The 26903-nt window shown below is 44.6% G+C and overlaps 1 protein-coding gene across 2 annotated transcripts in view; it reads left to right on the forward strand.

Annotated features, from left to right (window-relative positions):
* TBCE (tubulin folding cofactor E) overlaps window positions 1–26903 on the forward strand; it is a 55529-nt gene that overhangs the window by 20347 nt on the left and 8279 nt on the right. For both annotated transcript variants that reach the window (XR_009246194.1, XM_004578523.3), the window contains exons 3-9: window positions 13191–13373; window positions 20029–20117; window positions 22549–22648; window positions 24291–24393; window positions 25357–25433; window positions 26228–26323; window positions 26830–26894. Coding sequence is in view for 1 of the 2 variants with exons in the window: in XM_004578523.3 (XP_004578580.1) it covers window positions 13191–13373; window positions 20029–20117; window positions 22549–22648; window positions 24291–24393; window positions 25357–25433; window positions 26228–26323; window positions 26830–26894 (713 nt within the window). In the remaining variant the exon portion in view is untranslated. The remainder of the gene's footprint in view (window positions 1–13190; window positions 13374–20028; window positions 20118–22548; window positions 22649–24290; window positions 24394–25356; window positions 25434–26227; window positions 26324–26829; window positions 26895–26903) is intronic.

Here is a 26903-nt window from a genome sequence, read left to right on the forward strand (position 1 = left end):
GGTGTGTATTTTTATATTATGTGTTTATTAAAAAAATTTTTTTATTGGAAAGGCAGATATACAAAGAGAAAGATATTCCACCTGCTGGTTCACTCCCTAAGTGGCTGCAGTGGCTGCAGCTGTGCTGATCTGAAGCCAAGAGCCAAGAGTTTCTTCTGGTTCTCCCAGTCAGGTACGGGGTCCCAAGGCTTTGGGCCGTCTTCCACTGCTCTCCCAGGCCACAAGCAGGGAGCTGAAAGGGATGTGGAGCAGCCTGGAAAGGAACTGGGTGCCCATATAGAATCCCAGTAGATGCAAGGCAAGGATTTAGCCACTAGGCTACCATGCTGGAACCCCCTCTTTTTTTTTAAAGACTTAATTATTATTTGCAAAGTTAGAAACACAGAGAGGTTCTCCATATGCTGGTTTCCTCCACAAATGGCTGCAATGCTAGGAGCAGGGCTGGTCTGAAGCCAGTAGGCAGGAGCTTTTTCTGGGGGGCCCACGTGGGGTCAGGGGCCTGAGGACTTGGACCATCTTCCTCTGCTTTCTCAGGCCATTAGCAGGGAGCTGGGTAGGAAATAGAACCCCCATGACATGAAGTAGCACCCACGTGTGATAGTGGCACTCATGTGGAGGCTTAAAATGCTACACCATGGCGTCAGCCTCATGTGTCTGTCTCAGTGTCAATACCATGTTGTTTTAGTTACAGTAGCTCTGTAATATTTGTTGAAATCTGGTGTTGTGACTCCTCTAGCTTTGTTTCTTTTGTTTAATATTGATTGACTACTTGGGATCTTTTGTGTTGCCATGAGTTTTAGAATTGTTTTTTTCTAGTTCTCTGAAGAATGTCTTTGGTAATTTGATGAGGATTGCAGCAAATCTGTTGATTGCTCTGGGTGGTATGAATATTTTAATATTCCATTCAGTGCCTATGTTGTGGCATAGCAGTTAAACTACCATCTGCAAAGATGGCATTCTTTATGGGAACTAGTTTGTCCCAACTTCTGTACTTCTTGTCCAACTCCCTGCTAATGGCCTGGGGAAAGCAGTGGGGGATGCCCAAGGGTTTGAGTCTGTGCCATCCAAACAGTTGACCTGGATATGGCGCTTGCTCAGCCCTGGCTGTTGCAGTCATTTAGGGATTGAACCAACAACTGGAAGATCTTCCTTCCTGTCCTTCTCCTATACCCTTCTTTCTCTCTGTGTATCCCTCTGTGTAACTCTGATTTTCAAAGTAAGTAAATCTTTTTAAAAAATAATTCTTGGGCAAGCATTGTGATGAAGGGTGGGGTAAAGCCACTTCCTGTGACTCTGGCCTCCCACATGGGTGCAGGTTTGTGTCTTAGCTAATCCATTTCCAATCCAACTTCCTGCTAATGATCTGGGAAAGCAATAGAATAGCAGGATCTAGACAATTGGGCCATTTTCATGTCAGAAATCTAGAGGAAGCTGTTGGCTGCTTGCTTTGGCCTGGCCTAATGCTTGCTGTTGAGACCATCTGAAGAGAGACTCAGTGGATGGAAGATCTGTGTGTGTGTGTGTGTGTGTGTGTGTGTGTCTGCCTCTTTCTAATTCTTTCAAAAATAAGTAAATAAATCTTTGAAAAAAATTCTTCTAATCTGTGGATATGGCAAATCTTTTTTCCCCCATTGTCCTCAATTCTTTGTTTTATAATAGGCATTTTATAGGTTATTCCCATTTTTGGTTAAATTTATGAGATTTTTAATGTAATTTCGGATAGCTAGTGTGAATGGAATTGCTCTTATAATTTCTTCCTCAGTGAGTTCCTTATTGGTATATGAAAATGCTACTGATTTGAAAAAATGCTATTGTTTATATTTTGATTTTGCATTCTGAAACCTTACCAACTCTAATAGTCTTTTAGTTTTTTTTTTGTAAAGATGTATTTTTATTCTGAAGGTAGAGTTACAGAGGGAAGGAGAGAGAGTAAGCGAGCTTCCATCTCCTGGTTCACTCCGCAGATGGCTGCAATGGCCAGAGCTGTGCTGATCCAAAGCCAGGAGCTTCCTCTGGGCTTCTGTTGTGGGTACAGAGCCTCAAGGACTTGAGCTATCAAGCTTGAGTTTTCCCATACCGTAAGAAGAGAGCTGGTTTGGAAGTGGAGCAGCCAGGACATGAACTGGTGCCCAGAAGTTATGCCAGTGCCACAGGTGGAAGCTTAGCTTACCATGCCACAGCACTGGTTCTAGTCTTTAGGTTTTCTATGTATATCTATATCTATATTACATAGATATATAGATATCTATATACATATAGACGTATAGATATACATATAGATATAGATTCATATTATCTGCAGACGGAAATAAGTCAACTTCTTTCTTACTATTATCTTGTTTGTTTGCCTTGCATTTCTTTCTTTTGCATAATAGTTTTGACTAAAACTTTTGATTCTATATTCAGTGGGAGCTGTGAGATTTGACATTTTGTGTTTCCAGATCTTAGAGGAAATACCTTGAATTTTTTCCATTCATTTTAATGTTGGATATGACTTTGTCATATGTGGCCTTTATTATTATGTTGAGGTAGATTACTTCTGTAACTTAATCAAAATTTTAAAACAGATGTTGGATTTTACCAAAGTTTTTGAGTCTGTTGAGATGATCATATGAGACTGAGCCTTCATTCTGTTGATGTGATGTATGTTTTTGACTTACATGTATTGAACGATCTCTATATCCCTGAAATATATTCCACTTGATTGTGATGAATGAGCTTTTTGATTGGCTGGATTAGGTTGCTCTGCTTTGTTGATTTTTGCATTTCTTTTCATCTGAGATACTGCTTCTCAGTATTTTTGTGTCCTTGTTTGGTTTTGGAATCAAGGTAATGCTAGCTGGTAGAGCAAGATTGGTAAGGTTCCCTCTCAGCTATTGGGACAGTTTAAGAATAATTGATGTTAGTTCTTCTTTAATGTTTGGTGGAATTGATTTGTGAAGCATGTGGTCTTGAGTTTGCCTTCACTGACTTAAATGTTAGAGAAGAGGAGGATGGGGAGAAAGAGTGCTACTGTTGACTACCTTCTAAATGCCCACAATGGCCAGAGCAGGGCCAAGAGAAAGCAGGAAGCTGGGAATTCAAGCCAGGTCTCCCGAGTGGGGAGCAGGAGCTCGATTACTAGAGCCAACAGCATTGTCAAAAAGTTGGAATCAGGATCTGAGCTGGGAGTCAAACCCAGCTTCTCTGACATGGGGACACAGACACTCTAGAATCTTAGCTGCATGGCCAAACATCACCCCCTTTCTTGACATTTTATTCATGATTCTCTTTATTACTCATTACTAGTCTGTTCAGCTTTCCCTTGTCTTCACAATTTTATTTTAATAACCTATATGTCCACACATTTACTGATTTCTTTAAGTTTTCTGATTTGTTGACGTATAAGTGTTCATAGTAGTCCCTAAAGAGTTTTGAACCTCTGTGTATCAGTTGTGGTAGGTATTTCTTACTCTGATTTTATATATTTACATCTTTTTTTGTAGTTAGTGTAGTTATAGATTTAGTTTAAAAAAAAAAAACAGCTCTTTTATTCATCTATCTTTTATATTTTTTAAACCTCTGCTTAATTTATTTCTACTCTGACATTATTTTTTTTCTAATTTTGAATTTGGTTTTTTTTCTTGTTATCTAAGTCCTTGATGTGTATTTATTAATTTTTTAAAGATTTTTTTTATTTTTATCGGAAGGGCAGATTTACAGGGAGAAGGAGAGACAGAAATACCTTTCATCCACTGGTTCACTCCCCAAATGGCTGCAATGGTCAGAGCTGAGCTGGCCAGGTGGGTACAGGAGCCCAAGACTTTGGACCATCCTCTGCTGTTGTCCCCAGCCATAGGCAGGGAGCTGGATGGGAAGGTGAGCAGCCAGGACTTGAATTGGTCCCAAAATAGGATGCCAGATTGGCTGGCTGAGGATTAGCCAATAGAGCCGTCATGCCAGCTCCCAATATCTATTTTTTTTTAAGATTTATTTATTTTTATTGCAGTATCATATACAGAGAGAGACAGAGAGGAAGATCCTCTGTGCGATTATTCACTCCCCAAGTGGCTGCAGTGGCTGGAGCTTAGCTGATCTGAAGCCAGGAGCCTCTTCCTGGTCTCCTATCTAGGTGCAGGTTCCCAAGGCTTTGGGACGTCCTTGATTGCTTTCCCAGGTCATGAGCAGGGTGCTGGCATATGAATCCACGCTCATGTGGGATCCTGGTGCGTGCAAGGCAAGAACTTGAGCCACTAGGCTACTGTGCTGGGCCCTCAATATCTGTTTTCTAATGTAGCTGCCTATTACTGTATATGCACCCTCAGTACTGTCTCTGCCAAATCCTATACATTTTATTAATTTTTTAAAATGTTTTTAAAAGATTTATTTTTTTTTAAAGATTTATTTTATTTTTATTACAAAGTCAGATATACTGAGAGGAGGAGAGACAGAGAGGAACTGGAGCTGCCCGGATTAGAACCAGCAGCCATATGGGATCAAGGCAAGGACCTTAGCCACTAGGCCATGCTGCCGAGCCCAGATTTATTTATTTTTATTACAAAGTCAGATATATAGAGAGGAGGAGAGATAGAAAGGAAGATCCTCTGGCCAATGATTCACTCCCCAAGTGACCGCAATGGCCGGTGCTATGCCGATCCGAAGCCAGGAGTCAGGAACTTCCTTCAGGTCTCCCACATGGGTGCAGGGTCCCAAGGCATTGGGCCGTCCTCGACTGCTTTCCCAGGCCACAAGCAGGGAGCTGGATGGGAAGTAGAGCTGCTGGGACTAGAACCGGCGCCCATATGGGATCCTGGTGCGTTCAAGGCAAGGACTTTAGCTGCTAGGCCACGCTGCTGGGCCTGATACTGTACATTTTAATGTTGTGTTTTTGTTTTCATCTGTTTCAAGAAATTTGACAAATTTCTTTTTAAAAATGATTTGACTTTATTTCTTCTTTTCCCATAATTTCTTTTTTATTCTTATCATGTTATGATACAATTCCATAGGCTCTTGGATTTCCGCCACTCCCACCCCAAGCTTTACCTCCTTCCAAATTGTACCATGTGATTACAGTGGCATAGCTCCTCATAAATAGTCATAAGTTCATCATTGTGGCTATGGATAGTGGCAAAGAGTCCAGCATACCATTATCAAGACACATCCAACAGTTGCACTGGGAGTCCATCCTCAATCTGGAAGTAGAGATGCATACTGCACCACTAGCAGATCTGAGTACCAGGACAGCATGCAGGAGGAGCCAGATCAGACTGCAACACCAGCCAGTTCACATTAGGACTGGGACAGCAATCAGGCTGGGCTGGGATAGGCTGCAACACCCACCAAAAGGAGCTGGAACAAGGGGCAGACTGGACAAGGCCAGGCTGCTCAATAAGATTATGGATGCTGAGGTGAGGCAACTCATGCCAGCCTTGGCCCAGTGGGGGGCCGGGTTTGTGAGTTCCAGGGATGGGGGATCTGACAGGGCTCAGGTGGCTTGGCTTAGGTTCTGGGGCCCACCTGTGTGATGGGCTTGGGTTCCTGAGCCCTGGAGATGAGGGAACTGGTGCAGTTTGGATTGCTTGGCCCACATCCTGGGACCCTGTCCTCTAGGTGGTTGATGGTTTTATGAACCCTGGGATTGGGGTATCTGTTGTGACTTGGGTCTGCTGGCCTGGGTCTTGGGGCCTGCCCACTAGGTGGGTGTTTGGTTTGTGAGCCCCAGGGATGTGTGATCCAGTGGGGCTCAGGTTGCCTGGCCTGGGTCCTGGGCCCAACCCATGGAATGGGTATCAGGTTCATGAGCCCCAGGGGTGGGGCATCTGCCTGGGCTGGGTCACCTGGCCTGGGTACTTGGACTCACCTGGAAAAACATGTTCTTCTTAATGAAAAAGCTGGAGCAGTAGACATAGGCCATGTTTTAAAAGGAGAATATGGCAGCTCGTTTGGTGCTGTAACAGAAGTGGAACAGAACAAAAAGGACAACTACTCCAAACAATTATGACAGCAAAAATCTTGGTGAATGGAGCTAATGGACATTGAGAGAGTGACATCATCCTTTGATCAGTGAAAACGGCAGCATTTCAGAACTATCCAAACCACTTGGACAGAAGCCTTGAAATATGTACACTTTGAGAATCTGGGTTGATACAACATGGCAGTTCCTCATCCCTGGGTACTGGGACATGTGGAAAGTCTTGAATGGTTTCCCCTTTTGTCTCGTCTCTTCCCCCAGGAACAACTAGAAGAAATAGCAAATGTGAAAGCAATGAGTTCACCCAATTTTCTCTAAACCTTGATCGTTCCCACCCTGATCAACCATATAATCATAATTAAAAAATAAAATTTAAGAGCCCCATATAAAATTGAGATATTTGTAATATGATAGCACTTAGCACAATTCTTGGCACTTAGCACTCAAAAAATATTAGTTAACAACAGTATTTTCTCAAAGGTGTGAAGCTCTCATATAACATCCAGAACATTTGTGTTTAATGTACTTCCATTGTGTAAGCTGAGTGAAAGGAAATTTACAGATTAGTGATGTCATATTTCTTTTTTTTTTTTAAGATTTATTTATTTTTAGTGGAAAGGCTGATAAAGCAAAGAGAAGATACAAAGAAAAAGATCTTTGTCCACTGGTTCACTCTGCAAGTGGATGCAACGGCCGGAGCTAAATCGAAGCCAAGAGCCAGGAACCTCCTCCGTGTCTCATGCAGGCACAGAGTCCAAGGTTTTGGGCCATCCTCCACTGCTTTCCCAGGTCACAGGCAGGGAGTTGGATGGGAAGTGGAGCAGCCAGGACATGAACGGGCATCCACATGGGATCCTAGCACATGCAAGGTGAGGACTTTAGCCACTAGGCTATCGTGCCAGGCCCATTGATGCCACATTTCTTAATTTTTGCTCACAAGATTAAAAACCTTGTTTAAAGATTTATTTACTGGAATAAATATTTACACACAGAGATCTTCCATCCACTGGTTCACCCGCCAAATGGTTCACCCCCAAATCACCCGTGATGGCTGGGTGGCTGGAACTGGGCTGGTCTGAAGTCAGGAGAACTTCTTCCAGGTCTCTCACATGTGTGCTGGGCCTCAAATGCTTGGGCTATCTTTTTCTGCTTTTCTATGCACATTAGCTGGGAGCTGGATTGAAAACAGAGTAGCTGGAACTTGAGCTGGCACTCCTATGGGATGTGTTTGTGACAACTGACAGGCCCTAGAAAAATCCTTTGTTTTTGTTTCCCCTCATTTTAAAATTAATGACTTGAACTAGCTCACTTTTGATTGTGTCTGCTATAGTAAGTTTGGCTAATACAAATCCCATGGTGGGTGATGCTGTATTGCTGTTTGTTTCACAAGACTGGGGCACATCGTATCCTTTGAGTCCACAGTCAAGCTGTGGTAGAGGCTGTGTTCTGCCTCAGCAGTGTTATGTTCATGGAAGTGAGATCACTAGGCCTGGATGGTGAGACGGGCAATCCAAGCTTGCTTAATGGGATGTCTGTTTCGGGAATGAGTAGGGCAGTATGGTAGATTGTCACCAAAGATGGCTGCCAATCCTTGCTAGCCTGGGCCAGCTCAGCCTGCTCCCAACCCCATTTCCCTTGAGTCTCTGAGTTCCATGGCCACACCTAGCTCAGCCCATCACCATCCCCAGCTTTTGTGCGAACCAGTGAGTACTACAGTTCTACAGGGGCGAGCCCACAAATCCCCCACAGAATCTGCTTTTGGATCCATTTCTCTCGTGGGCTGGTGTCATGGCCCAACATTTTGTGGCCCATCCACTGCCCTGACACCCACTGAGGTAATGTGGCCTAACCCTTCCAGGTAGGCCCCCAGCGCTAGCTTTTGTGTGTGCTGGTGTGCAGTACCACCTAGCCCAGCCCGGGGCTCCCATGTGGGTGTCTGCATTATTCTGACCCAGACATGCCCTCCAGTTTTCCCTCTGTTAAACCACCCAGTCTCATCTCCCTCATTTACCTGAGAGTGCTATGGCCTGGTCAATGAAAGATCCCAGAAGTCATTTCACACCTCGTCAAATATTCTCTCTGCAACCCCCCACTCCCAGATATCTCAAACCTCCTTTCCCTGGCGATCCATGGCTGCCCCCTGCTGCCTGCTGGTGTGGGCCCCAACATGGCCTCGTGGAGCTGTTTTGTAGTAAGAGGCAACTGAAACAGTTAACAACTTTCTGAGACTGTTGCTTTTTATTGCTTGTATTTATTACTGTATTTGCTGATGGCAAAGGCTTGCACAGTTCATGTGATGAGATTGTGTCCTCCCAGGTGCTGCATGTCCTCAGGGTTTATCTGACCCAGTGTGGGAGCCACTGGTCCACTTTAGAGAGTATGACCTTCATGTTACTGCAGTGTTTCAAAAGAAGCAGGTGTATTTCTCACAGGATGTTAGTTGCAGTAACTGTTGATAAGTCAGTCAAGTGGTAGGCAGTGAAGGAAGTGGTTTATTCAATCTGCATAGACAGCCTCATTGGATAGGGCCTTACAAATGAGGAAACCCAGGTGGAGGACACACATTTAGTTACCTGAAGACCCAGACCTTGTAAGTAATGGGGCCAGGAATTAAATCCACTTTTGTCTGACTTCAGAGCTCATACTGCCTTCTTTCCTACCTCCATTTTTAGGAATGTGTGTTAATTAGGGTTTAAATTCAGGAGTTATATTTCATTTACACAAATAAGCCACTGATTTGTGTCTGTAAGCCAAGAGAGAAATGTAGGGAAGAACGGAGCATTGCCAGTTAGGGAAGCTGGAAGGAAGAGTCTGTAATCCTGGATAAACCCAGCCTTCAAGTTTGAAGTTCATGCTTTTCTGTGGCTGTACTGCTTTTGTTGGAAATACTCGTTGTTAAGTTGTTGTTGTTTTTTTTTTTTTTTAATTTGAAAAAGTGGCAGAGGAGCCATTTTCTATCTACTGATTCACTCTCCAAATGGCTCACTTTGCAAATGCCTGCGGCAGCCAGGCCTGGGTGAGGATGAAGCCACGAGGCTGGAACTCCATCCAGGGCTCGCACGCTGCAGGCAGGGACCCAAGTACTTGGCGCATCATCTAATACTTTTCCAGATGCTTTAATAGGGAGCTACATCACAAGTGGAGCAGCCGGGACAATAGCCTGCACTCTGATGTGCAATGCTGATGTTGTAAATGGCAGCTTAATGTACTATACCACAATGCCATCAAATTTAGATTTCTTAAACATTAGCGAAGTAAAACTTTCGCTCATGTATTCAACAATTCTGTTTCTTCTAGTGTTAATTGTTTATAAGAATTTTGCATTCCTGTATAAATTTATAATCCTTTATGATCAAGCAAACTTTTATTATTTCTCTTTTACAATGTATTTTATTTTATTTTTTTATTTAACATATTCTACTATTATACCTCAAATACCAAAAATGATAGAAGCAACATACAAAGTAAAATTATAAAGCAGCTTAACACATAAATAAAGATAGAAAGATTCTTGACAAAATGTTGTTAAGTCTTGCCTGGCAAAACTTAAAATGGTAATACATCAAGACAATATATTTTATATCCCTTAAATGGAAGGTTAGTTCATCTTCTAATACCTATCTAATCAACAAAAATATTATCATAACAAATTGGCAAATAAAAACCATGACCATCATCATCAAAGAAAGGGCCTTTCATACAATTTGAACACATCATTTTTAAAAAAGAAAATACTCCTATTAACGGGACATAATATGATTAAACCATCAAAGAAAATTACTTTTTTTTTTTTTTACTATTTTTCGGATTGATATCATTTCATAACAGCCACATCGATCACAGCAACAATAACAACAACAACAAATTGTAGCACACTGATAAAATAATGTGCCACTGAGTAGGCAGCACATGCTTAACTAAAAGGAAACACAGAAGTCTCTTAGGAACTATGTTGCCGTCGCACACTTCATGGGCACTTGATGAATTCTATTAGAGGAAAGAGATTATTTGGAAGCAAGCAAACCGATATAAAAACATCAAAACATATGAGATACAGCCAAAAGAGCAGACAGACACTCAAAAAACAGTATAGATTGGACTGTTGGAGTTATCCTTTCCATGTTGGCTTCCCTATATGAGAGAGAATATATGGTATTTGTTCTTTTGTGATTGACTCATTTCACTGAGCATAATGGTTTCTAGTTGGGACCACCTGGTTTTAAATAGAATAATATCATTCTTCTTAATAGCTTAATAATATTCCATTGAGTAGATGTGCCACAGTTTCTTTAACCACTCTTGGACGCACATCTGGTTTGTTTCTATGTCATTGCTATTGTAGATTGTGCTGCTGTGAATATAGGATTACAGATCCCCTTCTCATGCAGATTTCACTTCTGTTGGGTATATTCCTAAGAGCGGGATTGCTGGGTCATATGGCAGGTTTATTTGCAATTTTCCAAGCACTCTCCATATGGATTTCCACAATGATTGTACTAGCCTACACTCCCACCAGCAGTGAAGGAGGGTGCCTTTCTCCCCACATCCACGCCAGCATATTTTTCGAGTTCTGAATGTAGGTCAGTCTCACAGAAGTTAGGTGGTACCTCAAGGTGGTTTTCATTTGTATCTCTCTGATAGCTAGAGAGCTTGAGCATCTTTTCATATGTCTGTTAGCCATTTGAATCTGTTCTTTTGAGAAATGTCTGTTCATTTCCTTTGCCCATTTTGCTAAGGGCTTGTTTTTTCACTGTCCCTGGGTTTCTCTTTGTAGATCCTAGATATTAGTCCCCTATCACTTGTGTAGAATGCAAAAATTTTCTCCCATTCTGTTGGTTGCTTCACTTTGTTAATTGTTTCCTTTGCTGTACAGAAACTTTTTAGTTTGATGTAGTCCCATTTGTTCTTTTTGGATTTGATTGCCATTGCTTTAGGCATCTTTTCTAAGAAGTCTTTCCCTATTTCTATATCTTGGAGTGTGTTTCCTATGTTTTCCTTTAATAGTTTGATGGTTTCTGGGTGTAGGTTTAGGTCCTTGAGCCAGTTAGAGCTGATTTTTGTATAGTGCGACAGGTGTGGGTCTTGCTTCTTTATTCTACAAGCTGCTATCCAGTTGTCCCAACAGCATTTATTGAATAGACCAGGTTTTTTACCTGGATTGTTTTCAGTTTTCTTGTCAAAGATTAGTTCACTATACATGTGTGGATTCCCTTCTGATGTTTCTATTCTGTTCCACTGATCTTCTTCTCTGTTTCTGTACCAGTAACAGACTGTTTTGATAACCACTGCTCTATAGTATGTCTTGAGGTCTGGAATTGTGATTCCTCCAGTTTGATTTCTATTTTTCAAGACAGCTTTAGCTATTCGTGGTCTTTTGTGATTCCAGATAAACTTCTGTATCATCTTTTCTATTTCTGAGAAGAATGTTGCTGGGATTTTGAATGGGATTGCGTTGAATCTGTATATTGCTTTGGGTAATATGGCCATTTTGATAATGTTGGTCCTGCCAATCCAAGAACATGGTAAGGTTCTCCATTTTTCAAGGTCTTCTATTTCTTTTTTAAATGATTTATAGTTTTCATCATAGAGGTCTTTGAGATCTTTAGTTATCTTAATTCCTAGGTATTTAAGATTCCTTTCCTCTATTTTAAAGGGAACTGTACTTACAATTTCTTACATTCTTTTTTTTTAAAGATTTATTTTATTTTTATTACAAAGTCAGATATACTGAGAGGAGGAGAGAGAGAAAGGAAGTGGAGCTGCCGGGATTAGAACCAGCGGCCATATGGGATCAAGGCGAGGACCTTAGCCACTAGGCCACGCTGCTGAGCCCAATTTCTTACATTCTTACAATTACTTACATTCTACAACACAATCAAAGCAATTTACGATAAACCCAATGCCAGTATCATACTAGATGGGGAAAGATTGGAAGCCTTCCCGCTAAAATCTAGAACTAGACAGGGATGTCCACTCTCACCGCTACTCTTCAATATAGTTTTGGAAGTCCTTGCCAGAGCTATTAGGCAAGAAAAAGTAATTAAAGGAATACAGATTGGAAATGAGGAATTGAAATTATCACTATTCGCAGATGACATGATTCTCTACATAGGAGAACCAAATGACTCAGTCAAAAGACTATTGGAACTCATAAGAGACTTTGGCAGAATAGCAGGATACAAAACTAATGAACACAAATAGATGGCACTAGTGTATACAAATAATTCCACCGCTGAGAAAGAAATTGTGAAATGTATTTTAGAAAGACACACACACACACACATCTTCCATCTCTTGGTTCACTTTCCAAATGAGTGCCCCAGCTAGATCTAGGCCAGACAGAGGTCAGGAGCCTAGAACTTGGTCCAGATTACCCATGTGAATGGCAGGAACCCAAGTACTTGAGTCATCATCATCTGCCGTCCAGGCTCTGCATTAGCAGGAACCTGTGTCAGAAGTGGAAGCAGAACTTGATCCTAGAAACTTTGAAATAGACTGCGTACATCCCAGGTGACAGCCTCGCCCAATATGCCCCCATATATACATCTCTTTTCTTGTTTGGACTGTTTTTTATTTTTTTTTTAGCATATAAAAGTGTTTGAAAACTTTCATACATTGGATTTATACAGTTTAAACATTTATTGGAGGTCTCAGTCTCTAATCCATTGCTTCATTCCCAAGATGCTTGCAACAGCTTGAGCTGGACCAGGTCAAAGCCATAGCCAGGAACCAGCTGGGCCTCCTTAGGTGCCTAACTACTTGAGCTGTCATCTGTTGCCTCCAAGGGTATACCATATCAGAAGTTGGAATTGGAGGCTGAGCTGGGATTTGAGCCCTGGTATTCCAATAAGTCATGTGGGTCCCGAGCAGCCTCCTAGTTGTTAGGCCGAACAGTTGCCTCTATGGCCTTCCCTGATGGACTAGGTTTCCTCTTTTTTTTTTTTTAAGATGTATTTATTTTTATTGGAAAGGCAGATTTACAGAGAGAAGGAGATAGAAAGGTCTTCTGTCTGCTGGTTCACTCTCCCAAGTGACCACAAAAGCTGGAGCTGAGCTCATCTGAATCCAGAAGCTTCTTCTGGGTCTCCTGTGTGTGCAGGGAAGGGGAATGGGACAGCCAGTACCTAAGCCGGTCAGTGCCCATATGGCACCCTGGTGCATGCAGGGTGAGGATTTAGCCACTGAGCTATTGAGCCAGGCCTGACTATGTTTTCTATGTTCTGTTTCTCTCAATTCTCAGGCACCCAACTGGAGGATCTTTTATTCGTCCAAACAAGGTGAATTTTGGAACAGACTTTATTACTGCAGTTAAGAACCAGTATGTGTTAGAAGATGGACTAGAAGAAGATGGAAAAAAAGAAATTGTTTGGGGAAATAAGCCTGTCAAAACTGTTGGTTTTGACCGTCTAATAAAAGTAAAAAGGTAAGTGGACTTAATAATAACAGATCTGGATTTTCTTTTCTTCTTTTATTTATTTTTATTGGAAAGGCGGATATACAGAGAGGAGAGACAGAGAGGGAGATCGTCCATTTAATGATTCTCTCCTCAAGTGACCTCAACGGTCAGTGCTGCGCCAATCTGAAGCTGGGAACCAGGAACCTCTTCCGGGTCCCCCATGTGGGTGCAGGGTCCCAATGCATTGGGCCGTCCTCAACTGCTTTCCCAGGCCACAGGCAGGGAACTGGATGGGAAGTGGAGCTGCTGGGATTAGAACCGGCACCCATATGGGATCCTGGCACGTTCAAGGCGAGGACTTTAGCCAGTAGGCCATGCCGCCGGGCCCAACAGATCTGGCTTTTCATGGTTTCATTAAGGTTCTGGGATGAAGTTCCCCTTGCTGTATTTGGAGTCTGAGAACTTTGCTCCCAAATTAGTTTATCCTTTCTATGTTAATAGTGAATGATAATCTGAGGAGTCCACAGAGTCAAACATTGATTTGGTTACTATTAATGCTTATACCACATGATTATGTGTTGACTATTAAGTAACAAATGCTGTCATTTTGGTCCATTGCTATTGGGTGGTGACATTTTCAGTTGAATGACAAATTAGAAATGGAAGTTGTTCTAAATTGTTACGCGGATCACATGTCTTTATTCTCTGGGGACCTTTGAACCATGCATTTAGAGACAGAGAGATCTTCCCTCTGCAGGTTTATTCCCCAAATGGCTGCAATGATCGAGGCTGAGGCAATCCAAACCCAGGAGCCAGGAGCTTCTTCTGGTTCTCCCACATGGGTGCAAGGTCCTGGAAAGACCGCTCTGCTCTACTGGTGATGCCCAGTGCCCTGGGATTTAACCTAAGGGAGACATCTCTGTAGTGACACCTGGTGGCCGTGGGGAGGAATCACTTGTAGGCACATGATAGAGGTCTGCAGTTTTTTGCTTGCTGAAAAGAATTAGGGTATGGTTTTTGGTTCTTCCAAAGTGAATTCCTTGCCGTATGTTGTCAGAAAAATTTAACGTAATGTAAAATGGAGGTGTACATGAATACAATGAAGAAATTCATTTGCTGACACCTCTTTTTTTTTAAAGCATAGACTGTTGGAAAAAAAATCTTAAAATAAATCCATATATTTTAAAGTACTTGACTTTAAAGTACTTTTAAAGTACTTGTTCTTTATTACAAAACAATCTACTTTTTTGAGAATTTAGAAGATGCAAATTGATCAAAACAAAGTTATGGCTAATGCTGTTATCTGGAGGGCACAGCGCGGTAACCTGGCAGCTAAAGTCCTCACCTTGCACGCGCTGGGATCCCATTTGAGCACCAGTTCTAATCACAGCGGCCCCATTTCCCATCTGGCTCCCTGTTAATGAACTGGGAAAGCAGTGGAGGATGGCCGAAAGCCTTGGGACCCTGCACCCACATGGGAGACCCGGAAGAGGCTTCAGGCTCCTGGCTTTGGGTTGGCTCAGCTCCAGCTGTTGCAGCCAACAGCTGGAGTGAATCAGTGGACAGAAGAGCTTCCTTTCTGTCTCTCCTTCTCTCTGTATATCTGACTTTCCAATCAAAAACAAAAAACTTGATTTAACTAGAAACTAGAAGTTACTCTATGTGAGGGGTTTTTGCTGTTTAATCTACCAAGATTTACTTGGATGTCAGGAACCAACATGCATTCATAGTGTTGAACATCATTGCTTTATTTTTCCATTTAAACACTGATATTTAAGTATCTTGACTCCAAAAGGCAGGTGTTATTTTTTCCTTATTAGTTAATGTCTTTGAGAGAATCCTGTGGAGCAGCAGATGCTCCTCCCCTGGTTCATACACAGCTATTGTGTGACTCCTGAATTCTACTACTGAGGCTTCTTGCATTTAAAAATTTTCCCTGACCAAGAAACTGAACCAGCAGAGATGCTGCGACACTCTGTTATTTATGTTGGCTAGAGATGTATTTAAGAAATCATGATGGACTGGACCCAGGGTCCAGGTCAGGCATGCCGGGTTCAGCTGTGAGCTGCGGCACTCTTCTGGCTGCAACACACGCTAGAAGTTTCCATTCCCTGGTCTATTCTGCCAGCTACAAAATATTACCCAATATGTTGGTCCTGTTGTGAATAAGAAGTGTTACTGTGTACTTCATGGCAGCTGTTCTTGTTAGGGACTGAAACCTCGACTGGAAGCCATTTTTTGTCTTTTTTAAAAAAAAAAATTTATTTTATTGTAAAATCAGATATACAGAGAGGAGGATCTTCCATCTGATGATTCACTCCCCAAGTGGATGCAACGGCCAGAGATGAGCTGATCTGACGCTAGGAGCCTATTCTGAATCTCCCACGCAGGTGCAGGGTCCCAAGGTCATCCTCGACTGCTTTCCCAGGCCACAAGCAGGGAGTTGGATGGGAAGCAGGGCAGCTAGGATTAGAACCCGCTCCGTTATGGGATCCTGGCTCCTTCAAGCCGAGGACTTTAGCTGCTAAGCCACCGCACTGGGCCCATTTCGTTGTCTTTTTTTTTTTTTTTTTAAGATTTATTTATTATTATTGGAAAGCCGGATAGACAGAGAGGAAGATCTTCCATCCGATGTTTCACTCCCCAAGTGAGCCGCAACGGGCCAGTGCGCGCCAATCCGAAGCTGGGAACCAGGAACCTCTTCCAGGTCTCCCACGCGGGTGCAGGGTCCCAAAGCTTTGGGCTGTCCTGGACTGCTTTCCCAGGCCACAAGCAGGGAGTTGTATGGGAAGTGGAGCTGCCGGGATTAGAACCGGCACCCATATGGGATCCCGGTGCTTTCAAGGCGAGGACTTTAGCCGCTAGGCCACTGTGCCGGGCCCCATTTTGTTGTCTTTTAAAAGGTTATCCTATTTGAAAGGCACATAGATCTCCCCATCCACTGGTTCAATCCCCAAATGTTATCTTTTAATATTCATCTGACCAGCTTTGAGTTTGTTCTTCAAAGCAAAGCCTCCTACAAGAAAAGAATGAAATCCAATGAAAACCGGTTGTGTGTAGTTTCTCTTGGAGACACTTTTGTCTGCCGGAGTCCAGCTCCAGCCGAGAGTTCGGAGCTCGGGAAGGGTGCGTGAGATAGGCGTAGAAAGAAGAAGAGAGAAAGAAAGGAGAGACGGACCACTAGGATTCCTTGATGATTGTGGACATTGCGAGAAAGCTGTCCGCTTTATTTATACAGAAGCAGTACAAAGTTTTCTTTTAGGGGCATTTTGACATAGCCTCAGGGGGGCACAATTCACAACTTCTTGAGAAATGATTGAGGAAGGATCCCATATTCCTTGCTTATCTTGGTTTGCCAGTCTTCATCCGCTCTCCTCAGGTCTGGGCTCTAACCTTGGTGCCACCTGTGACAACCAGGCCCCTACCTTGAATTATGTATGGGTTAGTAAGTCCGGGGTCTTGGTCTATGGGGATTACGGGCCATTGGCACTAAAGGCCATTAGGTCAGCAAGCTCACACAGTTTGTTATCTGAACAAGTAAAGCAAGAGTTATAACGGCGGAAAGAATTGTAATTAGCAATGAGCCAAATTTACTCCATTTAAGTTTCAATTCTACAATGGACAAGTGAGTGTTTCCAAAGATAATTCTACAAATTATTTCACCTTAAGACAGGGCATTATCCATTCCAACGTTGCAGCCAAGAATTTCTCAGTAGACAACACATCTTATTCAGTAATACACTCTTACTACAATTCTTATTCTACAACTTATCCATCACTTAATGGGAGAAATACATCAAAAGAGAAAAAACAAAGATCTAAGACAAAAGGTTCCAAACATTAAGTTCCTCTACAACTGCAGGTTCTACAACCTCATAAGTGATCAAACAATAATCAAAAGTATATCTTTGTGATGTTAGTGAAATCAGCCTGTATTTCCTCTAGTTAGAAATTATGAAAGCAGCTAAAGCAACTACAGTTTCTATGTTCTAAAGAGTTGCAAGGACAGGCTAACCCTTAAGGTCACAGTAACTATATTTTTTGCCTTAGCAGGATAGCCTTTAGGGTCCCAGTAACAGGATAGCGTTTAGGGTCACAGTAACAAAATAACTTTTAGGGTCCCAGTAACAAGATAGCTTTTAGGGTCCCAGTAGCTATATTTTTTGTCCTGACAGTCTTAACCCATACTCCCATCATTTCCATTAGTTTGTAAAATTCTTATCGAGCCATTTCCCAGAAAGCATGCTAAATGTCCGGGCCAGATTTTATGGCAATGGGTAGGTACACAATAAGGTGTCTGGAAACAGCATGGGCTTGATTGTACTCCTGTGTGCAGTTAAAGGCCCACTCACCAGGACATTATCAGTAACATTAACTCTTAAGCTCATGTTGGTTGTAAAAGCCATCTCACAGGGGCAGACAATGCCTCAATACAAAATTCTTAGTGGGGTGGTTGAGTGCCCACGCGAAAGGGAGTGAAAACTGCATCAAGGTGGTCAGAGATGAATCCGCTAGGCCCTGCCAAGTAGCTGGAAGCTCCCTGGGCCCTGCCATGCAGGGAGCTGTTCTCTTCACACCTTTGTGTCATTCACACCTACTGCACGGACCCTGGCATTTGTCTCTGGGGCGATGCCTGTTTTGAGACCTGGGTTCCCAAGCTTTGTGCCAAGTGTCTGGGCCACGGAAGAATAGTTCAAATTTTAGAGGGAAATTGCGCCACCTGTCAGACACAGTATAAATTACTAGTTTGAGGTAATTCACAGGTTGGTGAGATTTCTGCAGTTCCTTTTGATGATGTCATATGCCTACAAAGCTGGGTGTTGGATAAGTGCCATGATGAACAGTGGTGTGGAAGAGGAAATAGAGGCTTTGGTGTCTAATCTGGTTGCAGGCTGGGGAAGTGTACGGTGCCCAGCAGACACTAGGTTGGCAGGACCTAGCTGTCATGATATTGTTCAGCCCTAATTATACCCCAACTTGGAACATTAGTTATTTTGGCCTGGGAACACCATGAAAAAGTCAAACACTAAGGGCCCTGTGGACTGAGAAAGGTGGGGGGCCTGTGCCTGGCATGCTGCTGCTGCCTTTGTAGATTTATTTTATTTGAAAGGCAAAGTGTCAGAGCAGGAGAGACAGATCTTCCTACTGCTGGTTCACGCCAGAAATAGCTGTGATGACTGGGACTAGTGCGGCCAAAACCAAAAGCCAGGAATTCCATTCGGGTTTTCCATGCGGGTGCAGTGGCCACTTGGGTCATCTGCTGCTGCCTTGCCAAGCGGATGAGCAGGGAGCCACCACATCGTAAGCAGAACAGCCGGTCCTCTGATGTGGGACGCTTGACCTTCAGGCAGCGGCCACAGTGCCGGCCTTTGCTGCTGTCTCTTCTTCCTAGTTTCTGAGGATCGTAATTGTTCTTGCCTTGCATTTTGATCTTGTATTCCCCTATTGTTGTCAGTTTCAGGTTTATTTTTTAAAATACTTACAATCTGAGAGCTTCACAAATGTTAACTCACTATATCTTTATTTTTAAAAGTTGTAGCAGAACATAAGTTACATAAAATTTGCTTCTGAATTCAATAAGTGGTTCTGTAAGCATTTAGAATGTGCTAGTTCTGCAGTGCTCATGAAGCGCCCAGTTCCCCCTCCCCCTCCTCTGGCTCCTGCCCACCACTGCACCCTTTTCCATGTCTCTGAATTTGCCTGTCCCAGGAACCTCAGGGAAGTGGAATCCAAAGGCAGGTCTCTGTTTGCAATTGGATTAATGAACTCTGTGTAGTATCCTCAAGGGTCCTCTGTGTCAGTGGCGCCACAACTTCCTTTCTTAGGGCAGTCACCCAGTGTGCGCATGAAGCACTTTGTGTGCAGGCTGTTCCCACCATTTGGCTGTCAGGAGTAAGGCTGCTGTGTGCGAACTTGAACATGCACCAGAGCTCTCTAGATCGGGAAGCACGAAGGTAGTCTGTTCCCAAAGCAAAGGAGGTGCTGGACTGCATTCAGCATCGTGATGGTCTGGCTCTGCTTTCTGTGTTCCCCCCCATATCATAATGTGTGGATTCTTTGAGTGTAGCTGGTGGGAGCAGGGAGATAGGGGTGGTAGGGAGGCTGGAACTGTGCATGCTCCCTGGGACCTGCCTTGAGACACGCTTGGGAGTGCCAAAATAATGTGGACATGGCTGGGGCTGATCTAGATGGCAGGAGGAGGACAGATAGGTTTTGACTTATTCCCATGATGGGAAACTGAATGTTCTAGAGCTGCAAGTGCCAAATGTTGAGGGAGAGGAAGGTAAGTTGTAGAGGACTCAATAGAGAATGTCATCTGTGTCAAGTTGTATACTCTACAAAAAGTGCAGGAGTGTTTAGGAGTTCGGAACTATGTAGCAAAAGTAATAAGAAAAACTTAGGATTAAATAAGCAGCATGTGCCTCTGTGGCAAGGGGGAGGTGAGGGCTCTGTTGTGGAGAGGGCACAAGGGCTTCAGTCACATTTGCCACACTTGATTTCTTCTCTGTTCTTCCTCCTGTTTTGGCAGTGATATCTTTCTTGATATGGGGTAGTGGGGATTGGAGTTGGCATATTGTGTTTGCTGTTTTTCTATTTGTCTGTAATGCCTTTTACTTTTTGTGAGGGCCAGGACACAGCCTGAGTGCTCATGTGTACCTGTACACTTTTGTTTCTCATGCAGCCAGCTGAGCAAGTTGGAAAATGCTTGTCTGCAAGGTTGTACAATAAGCTGTGCCGGTGACGAAGGAGTAATCGCCAAAACATGTCCCAGTATCCTTTTTACTGACACTCTGGTGCTGGTCTTGAGCCTTGCTCCTGTGCTGGCTACCCTACCCCACGTCCATTCTACTACCCTCCCTTCCTAACAGACACTCTGTGATGAGGGTTTTCTGCCACATGGTGCTTTTATGCCCCAAATGAGAAACATAGGAGGTCTCTGCTTGACAGTTGATGCTGAAGGTAGCCCAGCTGCTTATGATGGGTTTGATCTTCAGGAAAGATACCAGATGAGCAAGATGCCCTGAGGAAATCAAAGCAAACCTTTTCCAGTCTGTGTGCCTGAGGGGCCATCCCCACAGGCAACAGCTTGGAGATCTTTCTGTCCCCAGCACAGGATGGCTGCTGGCTGAGTGGGTGAGGCAAGCAGTGGCAGTGAGGGACGGCGATGGAAGGGGGCGTGGGAGAGCCCTGGTGAGGAGCATAGCGCACGCTGGTCTGTTCAGAGCAGAGACGGCACCCACGGCGGTTGCTGAGCGGTCACTGCAGGCTGTCAGCACTCCTCACACGCTGTCCTCTAGCAGTTCGTAGGGCCCTCACCTACGTGACAGGAAGTAGGAGTGAGTGCAGAATGGTCGGACATCAACCCTCTGGAGCAGCCTGCTGAGCCTGACTCAGTGGGACTGATGGACAGAAGTGGGGCCGAAAGCACCGCAGCCGGCAGGGCAGACGTCAGGAGTTCGGGCTGCCAGGGGCACCTGGTGGCCAGCAGTGAGCCTGGAGCTGCAGCGCAGGAACGGGTCACGTCGACTGCCCCCTAACCCCAGGCCACTGGACAGCTGTGTTGCCGCAGTGAGGTGGGAGGAGCCCAGGGACTTGGGCAACCTGCGCTGTGTTCATTTCTTGGGCAGTTGGCACCTGCGGCTCCTGCCCGGTCCCCTTTTGTATGTGGCATGTTTGGATGGTTGGCTGTTTTCTTGCGACTATCACAGCTCAAAGCCTGACTTTTCCTTGCCACTTTCCTCTGGCAGTAGTAGGCTGTGCAGGCGCTAGGGCGCAGGGCATCCCGTGGGTGACTGCTAGCCTGGGTTTCTTGGCTGTCTTTTTTCCGTCCTGTACCTGGGCCCCCATTAGGTCACCTTGAGATCAGGGCTTGGGGAGCGTTTCCTTGGCCGCTCCAGGCCTGTGAGAGCAGTAGGTAGAACCGTGTAGGTACCTGTATTGCCACTGGGAATGTAACCATCCAAAAATAAAGAACTATTCTTGGCTCCTGAGCCGTAATAGCCCAGGCAGCTGCTGGCTGGATCGGGGCCCAGGCCCAGCCAACCAGGCTTTGCATCGCTCCGGCCCTTGCATGTGTGCTGCCTTCCTCTCTGTTCCCCAGCCACATACATAGTTTTCCTGATTGGTTCCTGCCCAAAATGGTTTTCTCTCGAGCTAGTCCTTGGGCAGGATACTGCTGGCTTTTTGGAGCAAACAAAAACCATAAGCAAACCAAACCCTTTCCCTATGTTTCAGACATGGTCGGTGACACTAGGTCATGGTAAGGGTATAATGACTGTTAGGTTTTACTTCTCCCCGCAGTGTTAATTTGCACAGCCTAGCATGTTCCAGATGACATCCCCCAAAGCTGGCCATCCTGGAAGCTCTCAGTAAATGACAACCCCACTGCAAGGTCCCAAATCATGGAGTGATTCGGACGGTTTCTCTCCCTCCCCACATGCAGGCGATCCGCATGTGCTCCACCGGCAGGGCGGGGAGTCTGCTGAACTGCCTCACTCCCCTGCAGTCTGTTGTCCAGTGTGCCGCCCCTCCCCCCCCCCCGGCTTTTAGCACTTGACCCTACACCTCTGGTGGCTGCCATATCTATAGACTGGCCCAGATGGTGAAGTGTTCCTCCTGGCCTTCCTCCCCTTGGAGTGGTGGGTTGATCCTGCTGCTCTCCCACATTTTGCTTCCTGTTAGTTCCCTGTCCTGGGACAGCAGGGGCCATACAGACTGGTTCCTTGCCACTGCGGGTTGCTTGAATGAATGTGCACCCAAGCTAACCTGTGGTGTCTACCCGGAGGATGTTCTTCCTTTAGTAACGATATGCATTTTGGGCACAGGGCATGTGCTGGGTGTGAGGACTGTGGGTGCCAAGCTGTACAGAGGGCACGGCCCAGGGGCACACTTGAGGTGTCTGTCCTTTCCTGTTTTGTTGAGTAATGCTAACGATTCAGCTGTGACTTTGGTTCTTACTCATTTGATCATAGATTTTTGCCTCACATTTTGAGTACATGACAAAAAAACCTTCCAGTTTTTGAATGAACAGTTGCATAAGAGATTAAAAAGTGCTGTATGTTCATGAAAAAAATTCCAAGCAAAAGGAAGGCAAAGGGTATGAAGTGAAAACTGAATTCTAGAGCGTGGAATCTTTAAGAGGTAGCTGCTTTTTTATCAGTTCCATGAATCTTTTAATTGCTGTTTCTTAACGTGCTTGTAGATATTAAAACACTAGATTTGTCAGAAAACTTGCTGTCATCTTGGGAAGAGGTGACACGCATTGCGGAGCAGCTCCAACACCTGGAAGTTCTCATTCTCAGGTACGGACTCCAGCCTGTCACACACCCTGCCATTCCCGGCGTCTCCTGGACTGTCCGTCACATGCCATAACATTCCTGGTGTTTCTGGGAGAACAAGATAGGGAAGAGGCTGGAGAGAAAGCTGCCAGCTGAGAGATGTCCTAATGAGGGCAGGTTTGCAATACTGGGTTCACCTGATAGTAACCAGCTGCCAGGCAGCGATCCTCAGGAAGTTTCGCTGCTGTGATCGGGTGCAGGATAAGGTGAGGTAAGCTGATGAATTGAGCTAGACGATCTTCATACTTCTTGTATGTAAGCCTGACCATGAGAAAGTGGAACAATGGGAGAGGTGACACATAGCTGGGGAGAAGGAGAGGGGAGGGATATTTGTAAAAGAGCTGGTCTGTTTGGAAGCTGCTAGTATTTAATTGCATTAGGAGTGAATCATTTCATTGGCCTTCCTAAACTGATGATGATTAGTTTTAGTTGTTTTTTTTAAATTTTGAAAGGTAGATTTACAGAGAGGCTTCACTCCCCAAGTGGCTGCAATACCCAGAGTTGACTGTATCCAAACCCAGGAGCTTCTTTTGAGTCTCGCACATGGATGGTGGGGCCCAAACATCTTCCACTGCTTTCCAGGAATGTTAGCAGAGAGCTGGATCAGAAATGGAGCAGCCAGGATTCTAATCAATGCCTATATAAGACGCTGGCACTGCAGGCGGAGGTTTAACCTACTACAACATGACACCAGCCCCAGATTTTTTGTTTTTGGTTTTAAGATTTATTTTTATTAGAAAGGCAGATTTACAGAGGAAAGGAGAAACAAAAATCTGTCTCCTGGTTCACTCCTTAGGTGGCTGCAACAGCCAGAGCTGAGGTAATTTGAAGCCAGGAGTGTCTTCCCCTGCAGGTTCAGGGTCCCAAGGCTTTGGGCCAACCTCGTCTGCTTTCCCAGGCCACAAGCAGGGAGCTGGATGGGAAGCGGTGCCGCTGGGACACAAACGGGCACCCATATGGGATCCCAGCTCGTGCAGGTTGCAGATTAGCCACTGTGCCAGGCCCCAGCCCCTTTCCATGTTTCCATTTCAGAACCTAATTTTCCAGGGGCTGAGCCAGGCCTTTCAATTTGAGCCGTCATTATGTATCCAGGCCAGTGGTGCTTGGGGAAGGCAGGTAGCCAGGCCTAAATTAGTTGTGCCTCAAGCAGGGGAAATGGGTGTAACACTTGACCCGGGGGCCTCTCCTGTTCTGGAGATATGAGTAATGCTTTTTAATGAGATGGTCAAGATACAGCACTTCTGGAGAGTGGGCTCTCAGGCAGAACTCCCGAGGCTCATGATTTACTTCCTCCATTCTCGCCCCTTAGCAGAAGGGCAGGCTGTTAGATAACTTGGAGCTCCCCACCCCTAGCACTGACACCTGAGGGTGGACTTGGTTTTGCAATGGCCAGAGCTGTCCCCAGCCCTGTTGACACCTCGCGTTGCCTGTCCGATACCCAGAAGTTGTGAGTTGCACATCCTAAACATCAGATGGCCTGGACTCATCTCGGTTTTACTAATTACTGTGAGGTCCCAACAAGCTCAGCTCCTCCGATTCAGTCCCAAGTCGCTGCTGGCCAGCCCTGTCGGTGCCAGGCTTACTGTGTCTGCTTCTTCCTACACAGCAGAAACAAACTCAGATTCCCTTCGGACTCACCGTCTCTAACGGGGACATTCTCGATGCTGAAGGTTTTAGTCCTTAACCGAACAGAAATAACATGGGCTGAGGTAATCCACGTTTCTTTGCCTTACTACACAATCGAAAGTTTTAGATTTAAGAATTAAGGACAATTGTGTTAAACTTACAAAGAGGAAGTAAGTCATTGCTGTTAAACAGAATTTTACATTTAGGGATTCATATTCCCATTTTCTCTTTGCTTTTTCTGGTGTCTTAGCGCCCCTGTTGGTATGCAATGGGCCTGCACCCGGCGCTAACAGCCCTGGTGCAGTTGCCTGAGCTCCGGCTTCCCTGTAGACTGTTCCAGGGAAGGGCCAAAGAGCAGGATTCTCGCATCCTTTTCTTGTCTGAAGTTCAGCTCCTAGAAGCCACTGTTTTCAGCAAAGCTCAAAGTGGATGTGTAGGTGACTGACCAGGGGCACTGGGCACCTCTGGCACACCTATTTCTCAAGGGTGTTAGTGAATCCCCTTGTTCAAGTGAAGTCTATTCCCAGCTCATGAATGAAATGCCAGAGGCAGCGCTGCCCTCTTGCATGACTGCAGCCGTGGCACTCCCTGCCTCAGCTCCTTCCTTGGGAGATACCATCTCCCCCTGCAGGTGCAGGGACAGCCTCTGGACAGAAAGGGTACCTAGCTGGTGGAGAGGGCAGGAACACGACGTGCTTTCAGAGCTGTTGAGAAATCCTCTCTGCCTGGTCCGTTCTTTACACACCCGGGCTGCAGGCGAGAACTGAAGACAGGTGCTTGCCGTCAGTCTCCTTTCTTTGGCCAAGCCAGCTCCTGTGATCAGTCAGTCTCTCCAGGTCACACCTCTGACATCCACCTTGGTGTGTCTATGTTGCGTGCACGCGGGCCTGGGACGTTGTCATCTCTCTCCCATCCCCATACCACACTGGGCCTGTGTGGAGCCTGTACTGAGGTGCCCTGTTTCTGCATCAGTAACTAACTTGTGGTGCGGGGGCGGGATGGTCAGTGGAGGCTGCTGCCTGCCCCGATTCGAGACTGTCCTCCAGGTGCTGGCATGTGCCTCCGGGTGGCCCGTCCTCGAGGAGCTGAGTCTGGAGTCAGACGGGATCTTCATTTCAGAAAGGTAACAAGGCTTGACTTACATCTAGTCATCTGGAATAAATACATGGTTCAGTATTATGGAAATGGTCGTTTTTTGAATGTCTGCAAATAACTTGTGCTTTGTCTTCTACCTCGGATGTCAACTAAAATGTCACCGGTGGGCTTGAATTGAGGGAAACTCATTAAAGCCCTGAGTTATATACACACACAGTCATGAGTTTTTTGTTTTGCATAAATATTTTTCATTTGCCAAATGGAAGCTCTACAGGCTATGAAGTAGGGATTAAGTAATGTCATTAATTATCTGTTTAAGGCTAGTGTTCAGTTAAGCCAATATGTGGCTGCCTTATCTCCTTTTGTTAGTATCACTGAATTACTATGTGAACTTAACATGGGAAAATTTACAGCAAGTTATCAAAGGATTCAGTTTAATAAACTTTGTGCAGAATTTCATTCACTATAAAAGCACATGCAGGTATCACACATTTCAAAATTTCGAGGTATAGACTCACAGATTCACATGCAGTTGTAAGAAGTAATAGGGATTAAAAAAATAATAGGGATCTTCTGCACCCCTTACCCAGTTTCCCCACTGGGAACAGCTTGCAAATCTGGTCCAGTGTCATGGTCAGGACAGTCACGCTATAGTTGGCAACATTCCCATCACACCAGCAGGATGCCCCACGTTGTCCTGGTAGGCAGATCTATTTGTCTCCCACCCCCATGTCTTATCACACTAAATGCAAGTGCTGGACGGGTGTGACCTGGAGATGATTAAAAGGTGATTCAAGCTGAAAACGTTTATTTTCCATACAGGCCAACCAATGTTCTACAGACACTCAAGTTGCTAGACCTTTCCTCTAATCAACCAATGGATGAGAATCAGCTGTTTCTGATAGCACATCTGCCCAGGTAAAACACCTTTTACATTAGTCTTACATTAGTCTTACTTGATTTTCAGGGAATGAATTTTCATGTGATTATACACACACACGCAATATATATATGGGTTAATAATGATGAAAAATTCCTAAATTGAGGAATTTCCTTTGGGGAATTTTTCTTTGAATTAATTTAGAGACTACTTGGGACCCATGTACAATGCAGATTCTGCCTGTACCAGTTAACTGGAAGAATGAGTGATGTGACCCTGGTGAAAATGTCAGAGGGAAGGCCTGGGACTGTCCTAGACCCCCTCGGCACTTGGCGCAGCAGCACACTCCCAGTAGCTGTTAGAGGACTGTGGAATCACCTGGATGCCGTCTGTCTGCATTTCCAAACATGGACTTTGTGGTTCCTATGCATTCCCAGAAAGATGGAAAAAGAGAAACAGAAAAACCTGCAAAGCTAGGCTGGTTGATAAGCCTACGGTGGTTTATAATGTTCTGTGTAATAAAATTTAACGTTTTAAATTTCAGGTTAGAAAAACTAAACCTCTCCAACACTGGAATTTCCTCCATCCATTTTCCAGATGCTGAAATTGGTATATGAG

The sequence above is a fragment of the Ochotona princeps genome, chromosome 10 (genome assembly GCF_030435755.1).
Source record: "Ochotona princeps isolate mOchPri1 chromosome 10, mOchPri1.hap1, whole genome shotgun sequence".
Taxonomy (NCBI): domain Eukaryota; kingdom Metazoa; phylum Chordata; class Mammalia; order Lagomorpha; family Ochotonidae; genus Ochotona; species Ochotona princeps.